This window comes from Capsella rubella, unplaced genomic scaffold, assembly GCF_000375325.1.
Source record: "Capsella rubella cultivar Monte Gargano unplaced genomic scaffold, Caprub1_0 scaffold_3, whole genome shotgun sequence".
Classification (NCBI taxonomy): domain Eukaryota; kingdom Viridiplantae; phylum Streptophyta; class Magnoliopsida; order Brassicales; family Brassicaceae; genus Capsella; species Capsella rubella.
This window is the reverse complement of record NW_006238921.1, coordinates 298,900-321,023: the sequence shown is the minus strand read 5'-3', so window position 1 is coordinate 321,023 and position 22,124 is coordinate 298,900. Positions and strand designations below refer to the sequence as shown.

Genomic DNA, 22,124 nt, shown 5'->3' with positions numbered 1-22,124 from the left:
AACTTCGTAATGTAGGTTGTAGTTAAGATAGAATCTACATAATTAGTTTTGTTACAATGGATCATAATAATGAAAATGACATGAAACCACCAAGCATTTAATTTTTCTTTCTTTTTACGCGACATGTCAACGTGTTGTTGTTATATAGCGTTTACAGCCTCTTCTGCATTCACATCCCTCCCTTTTACATAACTTCAGGAGCTAAATGTTTCCCTCTCGCCTCTAGGCGACTTCCACACATATACAAGAGGAAAGCTCAACTACTCTTTCACTCCCGATTAAACCGATGATGCCAAAAACATATGTAGTTTGAAATTTAAACACAATGATAACGACACTAGCACAAAACTATTGGTTTTACGTATTCAACTATCAGAGTTACTAAATATTTTTCTTTAAACTGTATATGATTATGATATACCCCAACATAAAAGCATAATATATGAATTGAACATATCATTGGATACTAGAATACAAATTTCTTTGTCAAAAGTCATTTTCATGAAATTTCATCCCATATAATATATTTCATAATAATAATAATAATAATATAACGAAATAAAGACAAGTAAAAGTATTGGAAAAGAAAGCTATCGACATTATATAAAAAAAAGCCCAAAAAAGAAAAAAAAAACAATCTGAGATGACAAGTATTTTTTTATGGAGAAATCAAATCACTGTAGACCCTTAGATCAGAACATCGCTTGGGAATCGGACGGTGAAGAATCAACCAAGTTGAGAATGCTATTCCAGTAGTTCTTGTTATCCTCATAGTAGTTATACTCACTCTCGCTGACCACCCCAGCTCCGGCGACGGAGGAGGCCGTCGCTTCGCCTTTTCCGGTGGATAAACTCCGGCCGACTGAATCACCGAGGAGAAGGCTCGTGAATCCTTCTCCTATTCCTTCCGTAGGACAAGGACAGTTGATTTGCCTAATCCAGTCGTGTTCGTGTTCTTTGACCAGACTCACATCGGAGGAGGTCGAGGAAGATACGGCGAATTCAATCATCGCCGGAAGCTCAGAGGATTCATTGTTATTGTTTCTATTTCTGTTGTCCGTTGGAATTCCTAAAGGCATGATCATCAGAGGAAGATTCTCGGAGAATGTCACCGTCGATGTCGGAGATTCAAGCTGTTGATCTCCACTTCCTGTCAAAAGTTTCCATCGATACATTACCAAAACCATTCAAAGTTGAGTTTTTTTTGTTCATTGTCTCTTACCTTCGTTTGGTTTAGTCCAATTTGTTGATGTTTTGTGAGTGAAGCAATGTTGAGGACCTGATTTGTTAAGGTTATTGTTTTGGTAATGCTGCAAATGGAGAAGCTTTGATTCTCTAGCTAGTCTTGCTTCAGCTTCGAGCCTAGCACTCTCCCATTGAGCCATATGGCTAAGCGTGGCTGCGTTCTTGGATTGACCTGTGGAAGACGAGAGGGTCTCGTTTTTGTGCTTGTGAGTCACTGGATCGATCCCCATTTTAAGCAGACGTTTCTTCAAGTGTGTGTTCCAGTAGTTCTTGATCTCGTTGTCTGTCCTTTTTGGTAAGTGAGTTGCAATCGCTGACCACCTATGAGATTAAGGACTCATCAGAGAGATCAACTTGTTGGCTTTAAAGCAATCACAAAAGGATTAAACTTTTGGAGTGATCCTTTCAGAGACTGTGACAGTGTGACTGATAAATTCACCTGTTTCCGAGGAGAGCGTGGAGTTGAATGATGGTTTGTTCTTCTTGTACCGTGAATTTGCCTCTCTTAATGTCAGGTCTTAGGTAGTTAGTCCATCTGAGTCTGCAACTCTTTCCGCACCTTTGGAGACCTATAAGGAGTTTGAAGAAGGTTTCAGTAGAGATAGATGACAAAGAAGAATATATGCGGTTTGTGGAAGAGTAAAGAGCAGAGAGATGTGGGGTTACCGGCTTTCTCCGGCAAAGAACGCCAGCTTCCATGGCCATGTTCTTCAATATAAGCCAACAGTTTCTGATCCTCTTCTGGTGTCCAGGGCCCTTTCTTCAACCCGGCTTTATCACAACACGGTGATCGACCCATTATCTGCCACACAGTTAGAACACTACTGAAGAAGAAGCTTCACTCTGATTCAATGTGTAGTGTATGGAATAGCTATCATTAGATGATCATGATCACTATAATCACAAAAGCTGCTCCCTTGGCGTCACTCTGATATATAGAGGGAGAAACACAACAGAAGATGTCTCTGTTTAGGTTCTGTAAGCGCCCCTTTTCCCGGTCTCTGACATGGATTGGCATTCAATTAGATGGGGTCGAGAGATATTATTACCTTTGTGGTTCCAACACCTTGATTTCCTTTTAAAGACTCAACAGAGCACCCAAAAAGTGGCCATCCTTACCTTGGAATTGTACCTCTCAACACAAGGTAAAACAGTTAATTTCAGAACCTGGAGTAAATTTTAAGGTCAACATCTATCAATAGCCCTCATTTTGATAAACTTGCAACTTAGGATAATGTCATAGAGAAGAATGTTTTTTCTTCTCCTCATTAGCCTTAAACAAACTAACTCTGTGGTCCTTGAACAGTTTTGACATTGAAACCATTCTTGTTAATTTTCCACATTTTTCTCGTATCAAAGTTCGCTATCGACAGTCTCCATCGGTTTCCTGGCTCAAAACTCATCTTAAAAACTATGTATAAAATGTAAAAGAATCCTCACTAAAGGTGCTTAAACTAGGGTCAAGAAGATGCTCAAGGTTTCTTACTACAGGTTATCCTATTAAGGTCTGGTTTCTTGAAAGCTACCAAGTTCTTATAGTTACTCTCTATAACTAGTTACCCTACTAAGTTATACTGCTTTATGAAAACGTGTTTATTGATTTCTTTTCGAGTATTTCACATTTTTGTTAGCTTTTTCAAGAACTCCACAATAGTAAATGCTGTTAAATGACGGTGAAGAAGTGGAAGCTGGCACTATAATGGGAAAAGTAAATCAGACATAGAGGATTGATGGTATTTGAAGAAACTTAAGAGCAAAAAATCTTAATGATTTATAGATCCTAATTATAGAAAAAATGGAAAATGCAAAGTAGTTGCAAGTAATTAATTGGTTGTCTATGATGTCATTAGCTTAGACTTGTTCTTAATTCAATTAGTGATTGCTCTGCAAATGGCAAAATTCTCCCTGTGGAAGCATCAAAAGTTTTATGCAAACACATTTACACTAATGGCCACTCTCTCTCTCTAAAGATGTAGATCAGAAAACTATGACTGCGGTAAACAAACTAGGAATTTCGACCATTGTAAAATTAGAGAGTCTAACCTTGTAAATGTGAGAGAGGAAGCACTAATGTGGTGGGGAGCAAGAAGAAAGGAGATGAAAAACCTTTCCTTGTGTGATTCCTTCATCATTTAATGAAAGTCCCACTGGCTGCTCCACTGTTCTTGGTGTCAATTCATCAGAAAATCTATTCTTTTCACAAAGATAAACTAAGATAGACAATGAATGTTGAAAAGTATACAGAAACTTTAACCATCAAATATCTACTTGATGAGGTAACAAAATTAATAGTATTTGGTTTACCATTTTGACCAGTAGCGTATCAGAAAGGCTTTTGAAAAACATGATCGTACATGATCTCTTAAACTACATTTCTGCTCGACCGTAGAATTTTTACATTGTTTCTTACTAACCACTATGAAATTTTCAGTATCATACATGGTTTGGATGGTGTACAAGTGATCGAAGGTTGTCGACAAAGGTAACTTTTGCTGCCAAGAAAGGTAGACGATTAATGGCGGTGACGGTGACATTAAAGAGATTTTACCAGACCAAAGAAAGAAAGAGTATCCTCAAGTGTGTGCCATGGCAGCAAAGGAGGATTTATTGAGGTGGGGCTCCAAGCTTGAAGGGAGAGAAGAAAGTATCTTTATCGCACTCAAACCATAAGACAAAATCACAAGGCCCAACGAATTGTACCAATAAAAACAAAAATAAATTGTTAAAATTGAAAAAAAAAAAAAACAATTCAAATTCATATTGGCTGCAAAAGATGTAAAGGACAATGGGGACACCTTTATAAATGTCTTGCTGATTTCATATTGCCAGCTTCTACTCTTTAAACTTTCATGATCCAAACATCGCTCAATAATCTTCATGGGTGATGATGCCACTTGTCAAAATCACACCCATCCACGTAGATGAACCTCCCTAGATGAAAATGTTTAGAAACAAGAATCAATGAGAGCCAAGAAGAGGGGCCAAAGCTTTTAAAGTCAACTGATAACCATTTGCTTTTCTTTATCATCAGTTTTTGGACCAGAAATTATAGTTTCTTAAATTCCCACATCAATGCCCCCAAGTCTTTAGCATCAGTGTGCTGCTCGTTCTACCGAAAAGAACAAGATGTCACACGCATGGGAAATCAGTAAACAAGAAGTACATCAATGCTCCAAGTCTCTTTCCTCGGAACTGTTTCAAACTTTTGATACGAAAACTATGTAAAACACTGTTAAGTTGGCTTAGTAAATACTGAAGTACTAAAGACATTAAAAACGCAGACACGGTTTCCTAAGCTGGCCAGCTTCTGTAACCTGCAGTCACTGGATAAGACGTTCCTTGTCCATTGACCAAAGCCTGACTAGATTCTTCCCACTTTTTCCTAAGATGAAAACATTGCTATCTTGTAGGATCGTTTAATCCAAGTAACAATAGTATATAACTCATCCATCCCTGTCTAAACCCAAACTTACCTGTTCTCTCGGTAAGTTATGCTCCAACCTTTTCATTCACTATCTTCAGCAAGACAGGACCCAATTATCCAACTAAAAGTCAACAAAGAGGAAGGGAACCAAACAGCACAATTCTCATCTTAATCACAGTAGACCAAGTACTTTGAGAGAACTTACGGCAAGAAACAAGCCACGCAAGTAAAGAAACTACAACAAACTAAGTACAATGTTAAAGGCTAGTTAATAATATAATTAAAACAGTATTAATGGATTAGCCCCTTCACACAAACAGTACAGACTACTGAGACCTTCTCGACAAAGACAACAAGTAATATTAAGAGGACGTAATGATATGAGATTTAACTGATAGTTAGCTCATGTAGGGTCAAGAAACAGCTACGAGTTGTGAATTTTGAAGTCCCAAGCCTCTCTGACTAAATCAAAAGTGTTTTGCTTTTTCGGGTTCAATTTAGTATTTCCCTAAAGGGGTCACAAATTAAACTTGGCATACAACAAGCCGACTAGACTATTTCACATATGTGCTCTCATTCAGAACAGGCCATGGTGGAATCCATAAGTTGGATTGGTAACTTCTTCTAGCTACGACCGTACTTGGTACTAGTATATATGAAGTATATATATGTTAACCTTATACCATAAAACAAAAGAAGAACAAATCATTAGCTTTGAAACGGAAGCATGCATGTTTCTTCAATAGTTAGAGATCGGCTTGGACTGATCGATAATGGTATTTTACTATTCTAGTGATTAGTGTACCACAATGGTTGAAGTAAGGGACTAGTAGTAACAGACATATAAGTTAAGGGACAAATATGGAGAAAATATAAATATTGGGGGCAATTTTGAAAAGTTTTCCTGATAATTTAGCTGTATGGGTTTGGTTCCGATCAGATTTTACTCTCTAATCGAGAGAATCGAATCGATAAAACTTTATTTTCCGGCGGCTTTGGTCTGTGTGATCGTTAACCAAATCCGAGCAAGTATCGAACGCCATACCGGAGATGTCTAGCTCAGGCCAAACGCAGTTCCGCTATACTCAGACGCCGTCGAAGGTGGTGCATCTGCGGAATCTTCCATGGGAATGCGTGGAGGAAGAGCTCATCGACCTTTGCAAACGATTCGGCAAGATCGTGAATACCAAGAGCAACGTCGGCGCCAATCGCAACCAAGCTTTCGTCGAATTTGTGAGTTTTTTCTCCGAATAGATTGTTTGTTAATTTCTATGCCCCCAAATTCGAGCTCCTGGGATTTGGTTAGGAGAAAATAAAGCCAAGTCGGAACTGCTAATTGTGATTGAAGCCCTTAGAATCGAAGATTACTTTAATTGTAGTATCTCATCAGGAATCATGACCATGTCGAATTGGTTTCTGAAGCATTAAGTTGTGAAACCTATGGTTGACTCTTGTAGCTGTTAGTTCCTTCCTTTTCTTGCATTTCTCTTGATGGACCATTAATTTTTGCTTCACAGGCTGACTTGAACCAAGCTATATCAATGGTTTCGTATTATGCTTCATCTTCAGAGCCCGCACAGATTCGGGGCAAAACTGTCTACATCCAGTACTCTAATCGGCATGAAATTGTAAACAATCAGAGTCCTGGAGATGTCCCTGGAAATGTCCTCTTGGTTACCTTTGAAGGAGTGGAATCTCACGAAGTGAGCATCGATGTTATCCATCTGGTGAGTGCATTAACTCGATTTTAAAATTCTTGCTTACGTATCACTTTGATTTTTGCTTCCCGGGGTGGTCAGCTTGGTAAATGATTCAGAGTGTGAGAATCTTTCACTGAATTTTTCCTTTTTTTTTTGTATCAATAGGCATTTCTCAGTTAAAATTGGTCATATTTGATAAAATTTGTGCTTGATACTTTTACATTGTTGAGGCAACACATGAGGCAGTGTGTTGTGCTTCGAGCAGAAGAATTTATAAAAAGATTTCAACTTGCTATTAAACAAACTTCTTTGAGTAATTTACATAGACAGACTATTCAAATCATAGTATGTCACCATTAATGAAATGCTCGAATCACAGATGTTGATGCCTCTTTATTAAAAATCTTTCTGGAGAGAGTTTGGAAATAGTATCTCGTCATTCTCCTATCTATGGTCTATCATGCCCATAAGTGGACAGGTGTCACTCTGTACTTATCTGGGCTTCTTCTCTTTTTTAGTCCCACTCCGTGAACATTTGAGCTTCTTTCAACTGTTTTGGTTCCCTTTAGTTATTATCCCTCCAACGTTTGGTCACGATTCATACCGAGTCCAAATTTGTTTCAGGTATTTTCTGCTTTCGGATTCGTGCACAAAATTGCCACTTTTGAGAAAGCTGCTGGTTTCCAGGTAAGACATTGAGATTTGTATCGAACCTCTCTATAGAGAAGATGAAATGATATTAATCTTTGGTTTCTGTTTTCCTAACCTCCCAGGCACTAGTTCAATTTAGTGATGTGGAAACTGCATCTGCAGCAAGAAATGCTTTAGATAGCAGAAGTATACCCAGGTATTCTCATATTTTCTGCAATGCATCAACACATGTGTTTTCTCCTTAAGATATAACTCTACTAATTATATATTTTTTATGTTTGGAAACTTTAAATTTAGATATTTGCTCCCGGAACATGTTGGTTCGTGCAATTTGCGAATGTCTTATTCAGCTCATACTGATCTCAACATCAAGTTTCAGTCCCACCGGAGCAGGTAGAGTTTTGACCCCTTTAAAATGTGCCTCTGTCTCCATATGCTACCTGTGATGTCGAAAACCTTATGTTATATTAGTCGTATCATATGTTTGATTCTTGGATGTACACAGAGATTACACAAATCCATACCTTCCAGTGAATCATACGGCAATGGATGGGTCTATGCAGGTATCATTTTCTTCCCCTGCCTTCCTCACACTTTTATCTATCCGTCTCCACCAGTGTTTACCTTTCTTACCTGGCCTATGATATTTCTTCAGCCTGCATTAGGTGCTGACGGCAAGAAAGTGGAATCTCAGAGCAACGTCCTTCTTGGTCTGATTGAGAACATGCAGTATGCTGTCACTGTGGATGTTCTTCATACGGTGAGAAACAACAGTCATGTGCATTTCTGATTCTAAATATGCTTAATCTCTCTAAATTAATAGTATCTTTTGCTTCTCATAGGTGTTTTCCGCGTATGGAACTGTCCAGAAGATTGCTATATTTGAGAAGAATGGTTCAACGCAAGCCTTAATTCAGTACTCTGGTACATTGCCTTGCAAAAATATCTGATTGTGATCCATTCAACCCCTTTAATTCTGAACATACCCATGCTAAGAATTTTAATACAATCATCTTCTCCTTCATGTTTGTTATTTCTTCTTTGTAGATATAGCAACGGCGGCAATAGCTAAAGAAGCACTGGAAGGACACTGCATATATGACGGTGGCTACTGTAAGCTTCGACTATCATACTCTCGTCATACTGATCTCAATGTTAAGGTACATAAGATTTGTTGCTTTTTGGAGTTGTGTACCTAGAAAAACAAAATGTGAGGCGAAGAGCATAGTAATGACATATGCTTAATTTTTCTTTTTCTTTTGTACCTTTCAATGCGAAATCTGGAATCAACTTCTAATTTCGTCTTTTATTTCCCCGTTTTTGAATGAAGGCTTTTAGCGACAAAAGCAGAGACTATACACTCCCTGATCTAAGCTTGCTGGTGGCCCAAAAGGCGCCCGGAGTCTCGGCTTCTGCGCCAGCAGGTTGGCAGAATCCGCAGGTGCAAACTCAATACGGAGGTTATGGTGGAAGCCCATATATGTACCCACCATCTGATCCCAATGGGGCTTCACCTTCAGGTCATCCTCCTCCATACTATGGTTGAGATATTGTTTACTACAATTTCGGATTTTGCTGTCGCCTAAAGACAGAACTGGGAGTGTTTCCATGTTAGTTTTCACCAGTGTTAAATTTCAGGTAAAAGTGTGATTGTTCTTTTTGGTTAAATAGACATATTTAAGTGGGGAAACCAAGTAATAAATTTAAAAAGCCAGTGTTGCGCCTACGATTATTCTCAAAAATAATAGATTTGGAAGGACTCATATTGATGCAGAGACTAGCCCATAAAGATGAGTGTGACAGTGTTTTATCATCTATTAGAAGGACAAAACAAACATTAACTGATTTGAGGTTATAATCAAGATTGTAATTGTTCTCTAGAAAAAAATGTTGTAAATTATCATTGTGTATAAAACAAAACAAAATTGATTTGGATGGAAACAACAAAGACATTATTTCTTTGATAAATCTTTGGCTTTCTTCTTAATTCGCTGAGCCAGAGTCGAGGAAGTCACTGCGTTACCCGCTTGTTTCTTCTCCGAATCCTTGTTAATCATCTTCATCTTCAAAGATTTGACAGTAGAAGAGAGCTCGTGTCTCTCTTTCTTAGACCCCAAGTTACCATCTGAATTCAACTCTTGTTTCTCCTTTGGCGCTGTCTCTTCCGCTTCCTCGTGGCTTTTTGAAACTTCCTTTTGCTTCATTGCTAGTTGCCTTATGTACGTAGCACTCCTGCAAAAAAAAAAAAGAAACCCCAAAATTCATAAGCTTCCGCCATTCACAACAAAGACTCCCACAAAAATTGGATTTCTCATCAATTTACCTTTTAAACTGTGGATCCGTAGGGTCGATGGCATAGGCAGGAGAGTATGCAGCTGAGAACCGCGGATCAAGAACACCCGCAGGTATCTTCTCTTCTGATATATCAGTTTTTCCTTTTTTACCTTTCCGTTTAATATTATACCCTTTCAGACCATTACCGTCTCCTGCATTCTCATCAGCTAGTAACAACTCTAGCTCCGCTCTGGCTCTTTCGTCCGCTGCTACTTCCTCCTCTAAACCCTTCTTCTTCGTCTTTCCTTCTTTCTTCTTCTTAAGAGGAGGTTCCGCCATAAAGAAATCGTCATCACCATCACCTTTCACTGCCTTTCGATCAATGTAATCATCATCATCATCATCCGGGGAAGAAGAATCATCATTCTGTTTATTATTCTTCCTGGCCCTCTTCTTCTCGCGTCTCTGCCTTAGATATGACTCCCAGACCGATTCTGACTTCTTGTCTTTCTTTTTGAGAATCTCTTTACTAAGATCTTCTAACCCGGTATTAAATGTTACCTCCATATCCTGGTCATTCTCCTCTTCCACGTCTTTATCAGAATCCACATTTTCAGATTCAATTAAAGCTCGGTACTTATCTTTCCTCTTCTCCACTTTATTCCTGTTAATACCTTCATTGTTGTCGTCTTCGTCATCAGACTCACTCTCATCAGAAGCTAAAAATTCCTTCATCTCAAGATCTGCCAACTATGATTGAGAAAATTGTATAAACTACATCAGAACACTAACACTAGAACAAAACGTCTTAATGTGTGTTGCTCTTAAGCAATTAAGCCTAATCACATAAATTATAAACAGCGTACAGACCTGTTCAGGATTGAATTTCTGATTTAAGGTCTTAATGCGGTGGGGCTCATCTTCATCCCACGTAAGACTAACTTTGCTCAACTGCAGGGCTCGGCTCTGAAAATCTAAACCTTCATAACCAGCAGGTGCCTAAATTTGTATAACAAATTTTAGTTCATAAGTATTCACCATGAAACAAAAAGATCTCAAGTAAAAGGAAGTAGCGGTACGCACCTCGGATGCGATATCACGAGGTGGATGTTTGAATTCCATGGAATCAGGGATAAATCTTAGGTCGAGCTTGTTTGAGGATCTTTCAAACTCAATTCCATCACATGATTTGTACAAGTAATCTGCAGTAGCACTTGAATCACACTCGGCAACAGCAAAATAATACCTGAAAACAGAGCAACAGTAATAGCGAGTTTCAGTAATGGTTTCTCCTCCACCACATATACTTTAGATACAGCAAGTTTGAACTTACTTTAATCTACTTATCTCGTAAGCACGTAGCTTCTGATTGTTGACATCCTCATCTTCCTCCTCTTCATCTTCTTCATCATCATCACCATCTCCATTCTTTTTGTCGCCATCAATTACCGGGCCGTGAATTTCCTCCTCTTTCATTCGCTGAAGTCCAAACTCAGATGGATAGACGGCCACAGACAAAATGCGCCCATCTTTAGGCAGAAACGAATTCAAAACGACGTACAAGTCTTTGGCCTAAGTAACAAATAAAATATCAGCCAAAAGAACGCAAGCTCTAACTAATTTTTCGACGAAAAAGCTTGATCATAAAGTATCGATTCCCACAGATAAGATTAGTTCCATAACCATAGCAAAGATATTATTAACACGAAAGAAGGCCAATTTGAAACAATACATCAACGATGGAGAACTTACAGAGACATATTTCCAATCCATGTTAACGAGAGCGAGTCTGTGAGTTTCTTGAGGGATAGTCGGAATGTTCTCTTCCTAGAAACCATCATCATCACCAAATTTGCAAGACGAGATATTTATCAAAAACTGGTAAAAGCAGAAATGGAACAACAAGGCATATGAATCAAAGTTGAGCAATTTACCGGAATTTCTGGTTCATCGTCTTCGTAGATAGCTTCATCGTCCTCATCGGTATCTTCCTCTTCTTCCTCCTCCTCGGATACCTCTTCAGACTCAGCTTCCTCATCAGACTCTGCTTCCTCATTAGATTCATCATCCAAAGACGCAAGCTTTTTCTCAGGCTCACTCTCTTCCTCTGACTCTGCCTCAGATTTCAGATCAACCAACTCTTTCTCACTCTCATCCCCAGATTCATCCTCACCAGTATCCTTCTTCTTCTTCTTCTTTTTATCATCTTCGTCATCAATTCGATAAAAATCCCGAAGCAAATTGTCTCCAGTGCCGCCTCGTCTCCGCTTGCCACGCTTATCGACAGGAGCAGAACCCAAGGCAAATCGCTTATCAGAGAGGACAGGCTTGAATCGAGAGTCAATGGCGACTTTAAGCTCACGCCTCGGCATCCTACGGAATCTAGGGTCAGTGTGCGCCGACGAAAACCTTGGGTCGTTAATCATATGTTTGCCTTCCTCAGCGACTCCACCACCGGATCCTTTAGCTTCGTTGCTCTCTCCCTTCCTTTGCTTTTTGTTCTTCGAACCCATCGTTGGATATTGATTCAAAGGAACAGCGGAGCTTTTAGGGTTTTAGGGCAGTGGCTGTTCAACGAGGTAGCAGACGTAGAAGAAGAGGAAGTAGAAACACAAAGTTAGGGTTTTTATATATAAAAATAAGTTTTTTTATTTTTAATTTTGTGTGTAAGGAATACTGATGACGTCACTATATGCAATGGAAAGAAAGAGTTATCTAAAAAAAACGCGTGTCACTTACTCTTGGCTCTCTCGTTACCTCTACGAATATACCATTCCCATTCCGATTGGATTTGGACCCTTCAAAATTAAAACCGATTGATGATTTTTGAATTCATCATGACGACGACGACGATTCAATTTCTCTCAACACGTTGAATTTCTATTTGCCTTGTTGTTCTATCTCGTCTTTTCCATTGTTTTCCGATTCGGGTTCAGCTTCTCTTTTGGATCGGCTTCTTAGGTTTTTGACAGGCTGCTACAAATTCTGTGATCAGTTTGTACCAACTCACAAGTTGGGTTGCCGTAGAAGAAGAAGAAGAAGAAGACATTTCACTTTGATCTGATTGAAACCGAGCTTCTTCTATATCCCAATTTGATCAGGTGAATTCCATATTTCTCTACCTTTGATCCATCTTATTTCTGGGTTTGATCGTGGATCGAGAATTCGGGTTCTAATCGAGTTTCATAGATCGATTCTGATCCAATCCAATCCCACATAGCTCGATTCGATTTCTATAGCTTAGAGAGAGGGGAAAAAGAACCAAACTTTGAAGATTTTGAACTCGGTTTCTTCTTCTGGTTGCTTATTAATTGATCTCGAGGGATTCGAGTAGCTCTTGTGAGTGAGATGGTATATTTCCATAGCTCAATCTCGGTCTGCAATTCCGTCGACCAAGCTCCTACTTTGATCATGTCCAACTCTCTTCACTCCTCAAATTTGCACCCAAAACCAAGAAGCTCCCGTAAGTCTTACACTTCCTCACCAACCTGTTCCAAATTCCCTGTCTGCGACGGATCTCAGTCGGCTGCTATTGATGTCGTGATCCTTATCGCCGTGATCACCGCCTGCGGGTTCTTGTTCTTCCCTTACGTCAAGCTCATCACCCTCAAATCGATTGAGGTCTTCTCAGATCTCTCTGTTTTAGTCAAACAAGAGATTTTGCAGAACCCGATTGTGTATGGATCGTTAGCTTTGAGCATCTTCTGCGCTGCCATCTCCACTTGGCTTGTTATACTCTTGTGTACTATGCAGAGATGCGGGAAACCCAATTGTAAAGGGCTTAGGAAAGCTGTTGAGTTTGATATCCAGCTTGAGACTGAGGAATGCGTCAAGAGCTCCAACAACAGCAATGGCAAGAGGGGCATGTTTGAGCTGCCTCGTGTCCATCACCGTGAACTGGAAGCCGAGCTGAAGAAGATGGCACCGCCTAATGGGCGAGCCGTGCTTGTTTTCAGAGCCAGATGTGGTTGTTCTGTAAGGAGATTAGTGGTTTCGGGACCAAAGAAGCAGCAGAGGAAGATCAAGAAATGAAAATTGAAAAAGACAACGTTAAACTAGGTTCAGTCTTTGGAAATGAGATTGGATTGTGTTACACACACTTTTCTTTGGTTAGCTTTACTCTCATACACACTTTTTTACAAGAACTGATATATGTTATAGTCTGTGTTTAAATAAGGTACAATGGGAACAAGCATTGTAAGGATATTGTGGGAAACTGGTTATAGTGAAAGAACATTTTGGTTATACTCTCTTCTTTCATTTGTGCTTACTTTTGTGTTTGAGATCCACCCCCTATGGCAATAAGAAAGGATGTTGTGGTATGTGATCTGGTTAGATTATTCGACTGTGAAGGTTGAAGCTTGAAGCTCTTATGCAGGTTACATCATGATGGCTGTTACTAACATTGAAGAACATCATGTGCGTTCGGGTGTCTGTTAGTTCTCTGTGTTATTCATATGTGCTCTGTGATGGAGCTTGAGAAGTGATGAGCTTCTATCTGGATTTTAAATATAAAAAAATTGATGATTGATAAGAAACAAAAAGTAACAAAATCATGGCATTAGTTCCATTTTTCTGGCGTAGGTTAACAAGTAGAACTATGGAGGGTCAAGATGGCTCTTTTAATTAAAAAAATTAGAGTATAGCCAATAGATGGCCTTATAGGTTTAGTTAACACTAAAACGAATATTTTTCTGTTACAAATTGAATTAGTATAATTCAGAATCCGAATATTTCCAACATGTTTAAAAGTTAAAGCCAAATCTTGAATCAACTAATAAGGAAAGAAGATTTAAGATAATAAACTTGACCCTTTACCAACTTTATTTAATAATGATCATGCTGTGAGGGATAAAAATTTCCAACAAGGCTTTTTCTCAGCAGCTTCTTCATCATCTTCTTCGTCTTTATAAAGACACTCTTTATGAGTCCCTGTCTCTTCCCCTCTCTCTCTCTCTGCTTCTCTGTAAAATTTGATGGCTATACTCTCAACATGTTGGCTAATTGTAGAATCCATAGTGATTCGAGATGGTTTCTTGAAATCGTCTAACATGAGATTATACATGCACCCTCTTGTTCTCTTTCTTTGTCAACTTCTTATATGGTTTTCTCTCTTCTTTTTATGGCTTCTACCATCTGTTCGAACGTTATACAACGCCTATTCATCGTTCTTGGTCACGCTCTATAAGCTATTTAGTAGTTTTCTTCGAGTCATTATGGTCAGAAGGGAAGTTACATGTAATATTGAGTCTAGTCAAGATCTCAAGAATACCCTTAATAAATTGGAACTTGCTAGAAGTATACATAGTCCGATTCCCGCCTTTAGCTTTTCGTTTAAATACCAAGTGGATACTCAATTAAAGGTTCTTCTAGCTCTGCGAGAAGGGAAGATTTTTGTAGAGGAAGATGAAGGTGATTTTTTTTATGATTTCGATCAAGAAGATGTTGTTGAGCTTCTTGAAACGGAGGGCGAGGAGGAAGAGGAACAAGGCATTGATGACATTGTTGATGCTGTAAACATAGAGAAGAATCTTGAGCTCGAAAGTCAGACTGTGCCACTAGATCAAGAAGTTGAAAATTCTATAACAACCAATGATGACGAAGAGGAAGATATTGAAAACTCAGACGTGGAGACTGATCTATCTTCTCTAGGAGCTAGCGATAGAGATCATTCTTCGCCTTTATCTATTGCAAGCTTGGATTCAGCGTGCCAAGATTCAATTCTTGTAGAGAATCCAACACAACGGGGGGTTGAAGATGTTGAAACCGATCAAGTATACAAGAATTACTGCGAAAGAATGAGATGGTATGACATCCTCAGCCGCGATAGAACCTATGGTCTAAGTAAGTCTTTTTCTATATATATTACCAACCATATCCATATCAATAATTCCATTATATGTTAATATCCATTTTTGTCATTGTAGGTGCGATCATGAACCAAGTAACCGCAAGTAGTTTGAGCTTATGGGGAGAAACTGCAGAGAAGAGGCTAAAACAAAGCATAAAGAGAGACCTTGAGCTAGTCTATGTTGCTCAATCGTGTTTATCATGGGAAGCTCTTCTGAATCAGTACATTACAGTGAGAGATCATTTGAAACCCGCTGATTCAAGAGGTGGTTTATATGAGGATGATATCTCTAGAGACTTCCAAAACTTTCAGGTCTTGTTAGAGAGGTTCTTGGAAGATGAGAGCTGCCAAGGAAAAAGAGTCTTGAGCTTTGTTCAAAGAAGAGTTGAGTTGATGAGCTTCTTTCAAGTCCCAAGACTTTCAGGTAATTAATTACTTTGTTTATTTATCTCAAACATGCATATCATCATATATTAATTAATAATACTAAGAATTTTCTAAAATCATATAGATATATATATAATACTTTTCTTGGTGAGTGGGTTACATCGAGTATAAATTGAGAGTTCATATAATATAGTTTTTAATTTCGTTGGTTGGAATCATAGGAACAAAAAAAAAATATACTTTCTAGTAGCAACAACGATTAGTTTATGAATCTTTCTTTTCCTTATAAAAACTATAAAGATGTGGTCATTAGATGAGTTTTAACAGACTTCTTGACTAAAGTCTAAAAATCTCTATCAAGATTCATCACTTTACTCATCAAGGAAAACATTATAAAACTCCAAACATATTTCATTTTAGATACGACTCTAATCAATTGATTAAAATTCTTAAGCAAACGTGAATACAATACCTTATAATTTGGAATTCTAATTTGTATTTCTAAAGAAACAGTTTATGTGTCGACAGAATCTGTCTCGACGTATGTAATGTATATTGGTGGAGATAAGTCACACAAGTCCCAAGTCATCACAAGAACACTCTTATCTACATTGTATTTTAATCAAGTAAACTGTTACGAATTGTCAACTCTACATGTTGACCAAGGGGAAAAAAATGTGCTTACGAAACTCGATAGAAATTTCATTGGAGGGTTGGAATGATTCATGATTCATTAGTCGTTTAACTTCACATGATACTTCTTTTTGGGGTCATTTTCTCTACATACCCTAGATTCTTTTTCCATGTAGAATTTTCTAAGTTTTGTTTTGAACTCATAATTTTCTTATATATTTGTTTTTTAATTTGTTTTCTATCAAAAGGATATAATAGAGAGGGACCTCATGAAGGGGCAGAAGAAAGACAGGACAAACAAGTGTTGAAAGCAATAGAGAGATGCATCGAAGTCTTCTATGACTTTCTGAAAGTAGACATCAAGAAACCTCTGATATGGGAAAGACTTAAAACCTCTTTGACTAATTCTCCTCTTAAGGAATTGGAAGATCCTAAAGACTTTAAGCTCTTTCTTGACCTTAAATATTCACTCCAAAAGGTAATTTCCTTTTTATAAACAATTTTCACACTTTTAACTTTCCCAATTTCTCTAGAGGTTTATTAAAAAACCTTATTTTTTGGATTTGTGAAGAAGGAACAACTATTGAAGGAGATGCAAGGGAACAAGAAGAAAATTTGGTTCAAGAAGAAATATTCTAACATGGAAGAAACTATAGAGAGAGATGGACATGATTTGTTAGTGAGGTTCATAATGATAGATTTAAAGCTCGTGTCTAGGGTTTTACACATGTCTCTAGTCTCATCTTCTCACCTCAAGTGGTGTCAACAAAAGCTCAACAACATTCACTTTAACGGTGACAAGATTTCTAGAACTTTCTCTCCTATTTTATTCCCATCTTCCTGATTATCTTAAAGATAGGGTTTTCACCATTTGTAATTATTGATCTACTTTCTCAAGTCTATCTATCACTTTAGAATTACTATAGAAAGTGGGCAGAAGATTAACAAGCTTGAATCCTTAACCACAAGGAGCTTAATGGCATGAGAATTTGCCGAGCTCCAATGTAGTTTTATCACAAAATCTACACAGCTAAGCTTCTTAACAACTCCAAAGACAAGTTCTTTTATAGACAGTAAAAAAAAGGAACTTTCGTTAACTCACCACTGATACTTAGCTGCAACAAGAACTTCTTCGTACTTCTCTGCAGCATTATCCCAGCTCAAATCTTGTGTCATTCCTCTTCTCTGAAGCCCTTCCCAACTCTTTTTATACTCTCTATATGTCAACAAACAGTTTCCTAAGGCATGTATCAGCTTACCTGCTTCCGCACTGTCAAATGTCCAACCAAGACCAGTTTCACTATATGGGTCAAACTGTTGAACTGTATCTCTCAACCCTCCCACGGCATGGACCACTGGAATGGTTCCATAGTTCATTGCGTAAAGCTGGTTTAGACCGCACGGTTCGAATCTCGAGGGCATCAGCAATATGTCTGCACCAGCTGTTATTCTGTGTGCTGTTTTAACCGAGAACCCAACCCATCCCCTTGCTTTATCTCGGTACTGATGCTCCATTTGTCTGAGGAGCTCTTCAAGATCCGGTCGCCCTGTGCCTAACATAACCAGCTGAACATCCTGACTCATCATCCATGGAACCGCCTCAGCTATCAAATCAACACCTTTCTGGTGATCCAATCTTCCGATAAAACCGATCAGTGGAACATCCGGTCGAACAGGCAAACCAAGCTCTTTCTGTAATGCAGCTTTACATTGGGGTTTACCAATCTCAAGTGTCTCCACAGAATAGTTGGTATAGTCATCAGAGTGCAAGTGATTATCAAATTCTGGGTTCCATTCTTTTGTATCTATACCGTTGACAATTCCTCTAAATTTCCAGTCGTTTTCATTTATGATGTTATGCAGACCCCAACCGCCTTCTAAGGTCTTAACCTCCCAGGAATATCCATGGCTAACAGTGAGAACTCTATCCGCGGCTTTTAGACCAGCCGCGAAAATGTTGAAGTGCTCACCTCCTACTGGGTCATATAACTTGAAGGTATCCAAGTAATGGCTCGGTAAATCCACGCACGAGAAATCATCTACCGGTCCCCGACCCTAATTTTCCACCAATAGGTTATGCACAGATCTCTAAATATAAGCATGAAATAAGTCACTTCTTAAAATGAAGAAATTATTAACCTGATGAGCAATGTTATGGATTACAAGAACAGATCGTGTGTATTTCATCATTCCGTGATCTCGGTAATAGGCTTTCAGGTAAACCGGTAGCAATGCAGTGTGCCAATCATTTGCTATAAAAGCCAAATTTCCGTCTCCATAACACACACCACCACAAGGAACATACCACGGAACCTGAAAAAAGTTTCCAGATACCAAAATTGGTATAAGAAGAAAGTAAAATATTGATTTCCCGTTTACAATCTAGGAGCAGAGGTTTACCTCAACAGCAGCCTTGCAAAATAAAACCATTCGCTTCAAGATATCCTGGATTCAATATACCAAACTTAGTACTTGTAGGCTGAAATAGATTTTTCGGTAAAGAACAGGGAGAATAAGATAAGTCTTACAAGTCGGTCTCCACCGTAAATGTTATTACTCAGATGCCTGAATACAGGGCTATCAATGAAAACAAAATCCACACCATCTATATATGCATGGAAGTACATTACTTCCATATCCTGCAGTAAAATGTGCTCCACATCAATATTTCGCTACCTCATCTACTCTTTTCCAAGGATAAATGAAAAGGAATGAAAATTCGGATATTGATACATTAACAGCTTTTATACCTGCCCGGCCACCATATATCTCTTCCGTACCCCTATATCTTTGGCTTCGGCATACTCTGCATACCGAGGAACCACAACCTAGCAAGACAAATAAAGAAAATGATTAACTTACTAGTTTGAGTCCACGATCAAACAGACAGATTTTATGACACCAAAAAAGGCTTTCTTTGATAAACATTACCATAACCCTATGTCCACGCCGAGCCAAAGCTTTTGGCAAAGCACCAGCTACATCTCCAAGGCCACCTATAAAATTTCTCAGTCTTCAGTTCATGTACACCAAGGGAAGCCTACTTATGCACTAGTAAGAGAAAACTTGCACAATTTATCAAAGATGAGAAATGAAATAGTAACCTGTTTTTGAAAATGGAGCACACTCTGCTGCAACCAATATGACATTCATGACATTAGCTCCAGCCAGTGGAGGTGGCATCTCTTCGTCCTTCCCAGGTTCATTACTTTCACTACTAGCTTCTTCAGGGTTATTTTCCTCTCTTGTTTCCATGTACTTCTCGGTCTCTATAGTTGATGTTTCAGGTGCTTTAGTCAGGTAAGACGGTAGAGGGTCTGACCAAAATGCACCAGCGTGCGAATTACTCGGCTTTCCAGGAGAAACCACGGGATCAGAAGTTTTCTCAGAAGAGGTCAGAGTAGAAGAGGGTTTATAAGGAGGATCTAGACTAGAGGCTACTACGCTAGACCAAGGTTTCCCATTAGTGGCTACGCTGGATGGTTTCTCAGGAGAGGTTACTGTGGAAGAAGATCTTACAGCCGCTGAGCTTTGTTTGCTTTTCTTCAAGGAGTCAGTGCCTAGAGATGACGTCTGAGCTTCTGTTTCTTTGTTCAAAGATGACTTGCCATAACTGTCTGGGCTAACACTACCGTTTACATCTCCATCCATCTTTTCTTTTTTAGTAGCATTAGTATTAGCATTCACAGAAGAATCATCATACTCTTCCTTGGAAGAAGCTTCTCCATCATCCAAGTTAGGTGTGCTCTCTTTTATAGATGAGACCAGCTTCCTCCTTTCAGCAATCTGAAGAGTAACATGATAGATAAAGTGACAGAATGTTAAACACAAGTGTCAAAGAACAATTAGACACATAAAAATCAGAAAACTAGTGAAGAGCAGCCTCCAAAGCAGATTAGGATAGAATTAAGCATCATAATAAACTTTTTTTTTTATATCACACTCTCACTCTGACAGCTCAATGGGTAAAAATTGGACCTCTAAAGATGTCCAGAAAACAATTGAGCGACCTAATGCTCACATTGAACAGTTGCCAAAAGGCTAAAAAAGGTACCTTTACAATAAAAACCCAGGAAATCAATCAAATTTAGATGGATCTACCTGCTGAAGAAGGTTCCTTTGCATAGCAAGAACCTTCTTGCTCTTCTCAATGGTAGCCTGAAGCGCATCCTCAGGCTCATCTCCACTCGCAGATTCAGAAGAGCCTGAGCCCGTAGCCTCAAAGCGCCTCACACACTTCCATCGATGCCCAAGAACGAAGCTCCGACCACGGAATGAAAGCGACCCATCAGGGTAAGAAACTCGGACAAGACTCGAATTCCTCAGCGTAGAAGACGAAGTGACCCGACGCTGAGTCTTGATTTGATACAGAAGAGGAAAAGAGCTCTCGGCAACTGATGCCATTGAACGAATTTGCCTCAATTGAACTCGACAAAAGAAAAAGAAAAAAAAAGTTTCCTTTTTTTATGAATTAATGAGAAGAACGATCACACGCAAACTCCGACAGATTTCATCAGCGAAATCGGACAGAAGTAATAGACGAACTCAGATGATCCAAAAGACGAAGGCTTAGTTTGTTTGTCGGGAGAGAAGCGAGAAAAACGAGTATACTTTGTGAGTGTAGTTGCGACGGCTGTGTTATATGTTGTTGTTGTTGTGGTTTAAACAAAACAGCGACGAAGAATCAAACAAAAACAAAAACAAAAACAGAGTCGTGTGAGAGAGATTTGCCCAAAAAATGGGGCCACAAAAGAGATTTCACCATATACTACTTACTACTTGTCAAATACTCGAATAGCATCGCGTGATTCATGAGCTTTAATAATATGCAAATCTTTCTTATTTATCTTTTCTTCGTATACCACCCGATGAATGAATTTGATCCATCGCCACATAATTTTTATTTTTATTCCTCGAGATTTCCCATTACAAATAAATATCATTACCGTCCAAAAAAATACAGATATCAAGACTCCTCTTTTGCATACTCCCATCATACTACTTTTTAAACATTTATTTCCCATCAAACTAATTCAGAATTTCATAAACCATTCCTTTCAATTTCCCATTTAAAACATGTATAATAGATTTTGAAAAGTTTGCATTTTTTTTTTTGGAGACCTCATATCCAAATGAAAATATATTTTACAAAAAAAATCGCAGTTTTTTAAAGATGATTTCAAACCCCAATTTATTTATTTTAATTTTAAAAAATAAATGTTTTGTACTACAATTTATTGAAAGTTTTGATAAACTGAAGTGTCTGTCATAAAAATTTATATACAATCAACGACAGAAAAAAAAAACGTCAATTTTAAATTAGAAATAAAGATTATTAAACAACAAAACGTAATTTTATTAATTAAAATATAACTGATAAGTTGATAACTCAGTGTATATAACATTCGGATTGTTGTAACTTGGAAGTAGTAAAAAGGTAGAAAACAAAAACAAACTTTAAAAAAAAAAAAAAGAGAGATTAAAGAAAGAAAAAAAATGAAGACTAATTGTGTTTTCATGGCATATCTTGTAATCACGGTGGTATTGTTTGCTTATCCAAGTTTGGCTTCAAAACTTGAAGATGATGACGAGAAACCGTTGATAGATCCCGATGTTGATATAGATTCGGCGTTTGCAAGATCGCCGACTTCGGATGAATACAATAAAGAAGTATTACCTCGTACACTGCCAAGAGATTACATAGAGCACGCCCTCGTTTGCGGCGAGATGATGGGAGGAGAGAGATGTAACGATCAAGTTATGTCTGAGATTCTTCAAGATAAACCAGCTTCCAGGTTTTGTTGCATGAAAATGATTATATTTGGCGAAGAATGTCACACGGCTATTAGGGATGTAATGTTTAGGACTTATCAGTTCAAACGATATGCATCTGTTGCTCGTCCCCGGATTCGCCAAGTTTGGAACAGATGTTACGCTGAAGTTGGAGGTATTGAATAAA

At 38.4% G+C, this 22,124-nt stretch overlaps 7 protein-coding genes across 12 annotated transcripts; 4 read left to right on the top strand and 3 right to left on the bottom strand.

Moving 5' to 3' along the window:
• Nucleotides 1-575: 575 nt before the first annotated feature.
• On the bottom strand, nucleotides 576-3,658 carry LOC17891539 (transcription factor MYB106). Of its 2 annotated transcripts, XM_023785851.1 has the most exons (4): nucleotides 1,912-3,658; nucleotides 1,685-1,814; nucleotides 1,223-1,566; nucleotides 576-1,150 (listed from the first exon to the last, which is right to left on the bottom strand). In XM_023785851.1, the coding sequence occupies exons 1-4, from the start codon at nucleotides 2,042-2,044 to the stop codon at nucleotides 693-695; spliced, it is 1,065 nt and encodes a 354-aa protein (XP_023641619.1). In that variant the 5' UTR covers nucleotides 2,045-3,658; the 3' UTR covers nucleotides 576-692. The 2 variants fall into 2 exon arrangements, with proteins under 2 accessions (XP_023641619.1, XP_023641618.1); XM_023785850.1 differs by having other exon boundaries at nucleotides 1,685-2,048.
• Nucleotides 3,659-5,615: 1,957 nt separating this feature from the next.
• On the top strand, nucleotides 5,616-8,746 carry LOC17892512 (polypyrimidine tract-binding protein homolog 1). Of its 3 annotated transcripts, none has more exons than XM_023785343.1 (10): nucleotides 5,616-5,902; nucleotides 6,187-6,396; nucleotides 6,994-7,056; nucleotides 7,143-7,216; nucleotides 7,318-7,413; nucleotides 7,526-7,583; nucleotides 7,676-7,780; nucleotides 7,863-7,944; nucleotides 8,068-8,133; nucleotides 8,351-8,450. In XM_023785343.1, the coding sequence occupies exons 1-10, from the start codon at nucleotides 5,720-5,722 to the stop codon at nucleotides 8,356-8,358; spliced, it is 945 nt and encodes a 314-aa protein (XP_023641111.1). In that variant the 5' UTR covers nucleotides 5,616-5,719; the 3' UTR covers nucleotides 8,359-8,450. The 3 variants fall into 3 exon arrangements, with proteins under 3 accessions (XP_023641111.1, XP_023641110.1, XP_023641112.1); XM_023785342.1 differs by having other exon boundaries at nucleotides 5,617-5,902; nucleotides 8,068-8,180; nucleotides 8,351-8,746; XM_023785344.1 differs by lacking the exon at nucleotides 5,616-5,902 and adding an exon at nucleotides 6,749-6,847 and having other exon boundaries at nucleotides 6,301-6,396; nucleotides 8,068-8,180; nucleotides 8,351-8,746.
• A 111-nt stretch (nucleotides 8,747-8,857) lies between these two features.
• LOC17893848 (pre-rRNA-processing protein ESF1) lies at nucleotides 8,858-11,892 on the bottom strand. The gene is made up of 7 exons (XM_006296540.2): nucleotides 11,229-11,892; nucleotides 11,047-11,121; nucleotides 10,628-10,866; nucleotides 10,378-10,540; nucleotides 10,165-10,293; nucleotides 9,344-10,044; nucleotides 8,858-9,252 (listed from the first exon to the last, which is right to left on the bottom strand). Exons 1-7 carry the CDS (start codon nucleotides 11,805-11,807, stop codon nucleotides 8,973-8,975), a joined length of 2,166 nt encoding a protein of 721 aa, XP_006296602.1. The 5' UTR covers nucleotides 11,808-11,892; the 3' UTR covers nucleotides 8,858-8,972.
• Nucleotides 11,893-12,076: 184 nt separating this feature from the next.
• Nucleotides 12,077-13,546, top strand: LOC17891072 (uncharacterized protein At5g19025). 2 transcript variants are annotated; one of them, XM_023785881.1, is made up of 2 exons: nucleotides 12,077-12,971; nucleotides 13,048-13,207. In XM_023785881.1, the coding sequence occupies exons 1-2, from the start codon at nucleotides 12,643-12,645 to the stop codon at nucleotides 13,205-13,207; spliced, it is 489 nt and encodes a 162-aa protein (XP_023641649.1). In that variant the 5' UTR covers nucleotides 12,077-12,642. The 2 variants fall into 2 exon arrangements, with proteins under 2 accessions (XP_023641649.1, XP_006298962.1); XM_006298900.2 differs by having other exon boundaries at nucleotides 12,083-13,546.
• A 708-nt stretch (nucleotides 13,547-14,254) lies between these two features.
• LOC17891335 lies at nucleotides 14,255-17,067 on the top strand. 2 transcript variants are annotated; one of them, XM_023785846.1, is made up of 4 exons: nucleotides 14,255-15,138; nucleotides 15,222-15,569; nucleotides 16,414-16,643; nucleotides 16,740-17,067. In XM_023785846.1, the coding sequence occupies exons 1-4, from the start codon at nucleotides 14,271-14,273 to the stop codon at nucleotides 17,007-17,009; spliced, it is 1,716 nt and encodes a 571-aa protein (XP_023641614.1). In that variant the 5' UTR covers nucleotides 14,255-14,270; the 3' UTR covers nucleotides 17,010-17,067. The 2 variants fall into 2 exon arrangements, with proteins under 2 accessions (XP_023641614.1, XP_006297314.1); XM_006297252.2 differs by having other exon boundaries at nucleotides 16,737-17,067.
• Nucleotides 17,068-17,103: 36 nt separating this feature from the next.
• Nucleotides 17,104-20,968, bottom strand: LOC17891937 (starch synthase 2, chloroplastic/amyloplastic). Its single transcript, XM_006296946.2, has 8 exons — nucleotides 20,267-20,968; nucleotides 19,270-19,951; nucleotides 19,097-19,161; nucleotides 18,916-18,993; nucleotides 18,694-18,804; nucleotides 18,566-18,610; nucleotides 18,305-18,478; nucleotides 17,104-18,220 (listed from the first exon to the last, which is right to left on the bottom strand). The coding sequence occupies exons 1-8, from the start codon at nucleotides 20,567-20,569 to the stop codon at nucleotides 17,264-17,266; spliced, it is 2,415 nt and encodes an 804-aa protein (XP_006297008.1). The 5' UTR covers nucleotides 20,570-20,968; the 3' UTR covers nucleotides 17,104-17,263.
• A 693-nt stretch (nucleotides 20,969-21,661) lies between these two features.
• LOC17892022 (protein DOWN-REGULATED IN DIF1 11) lies at nucleotides 21,662-22,123 on the top strand. The gene has a single exon (XM_006299951.1). It carries the CDS (start codon nucleotides 21,662-21,664, stop codon nucleotides 22,121-22,123), a length of 462 nt encoding a protein of 153 aa, XP_006300013.1.
• Nucleotide 22,124: the final 1 nt, after the last annotated feature.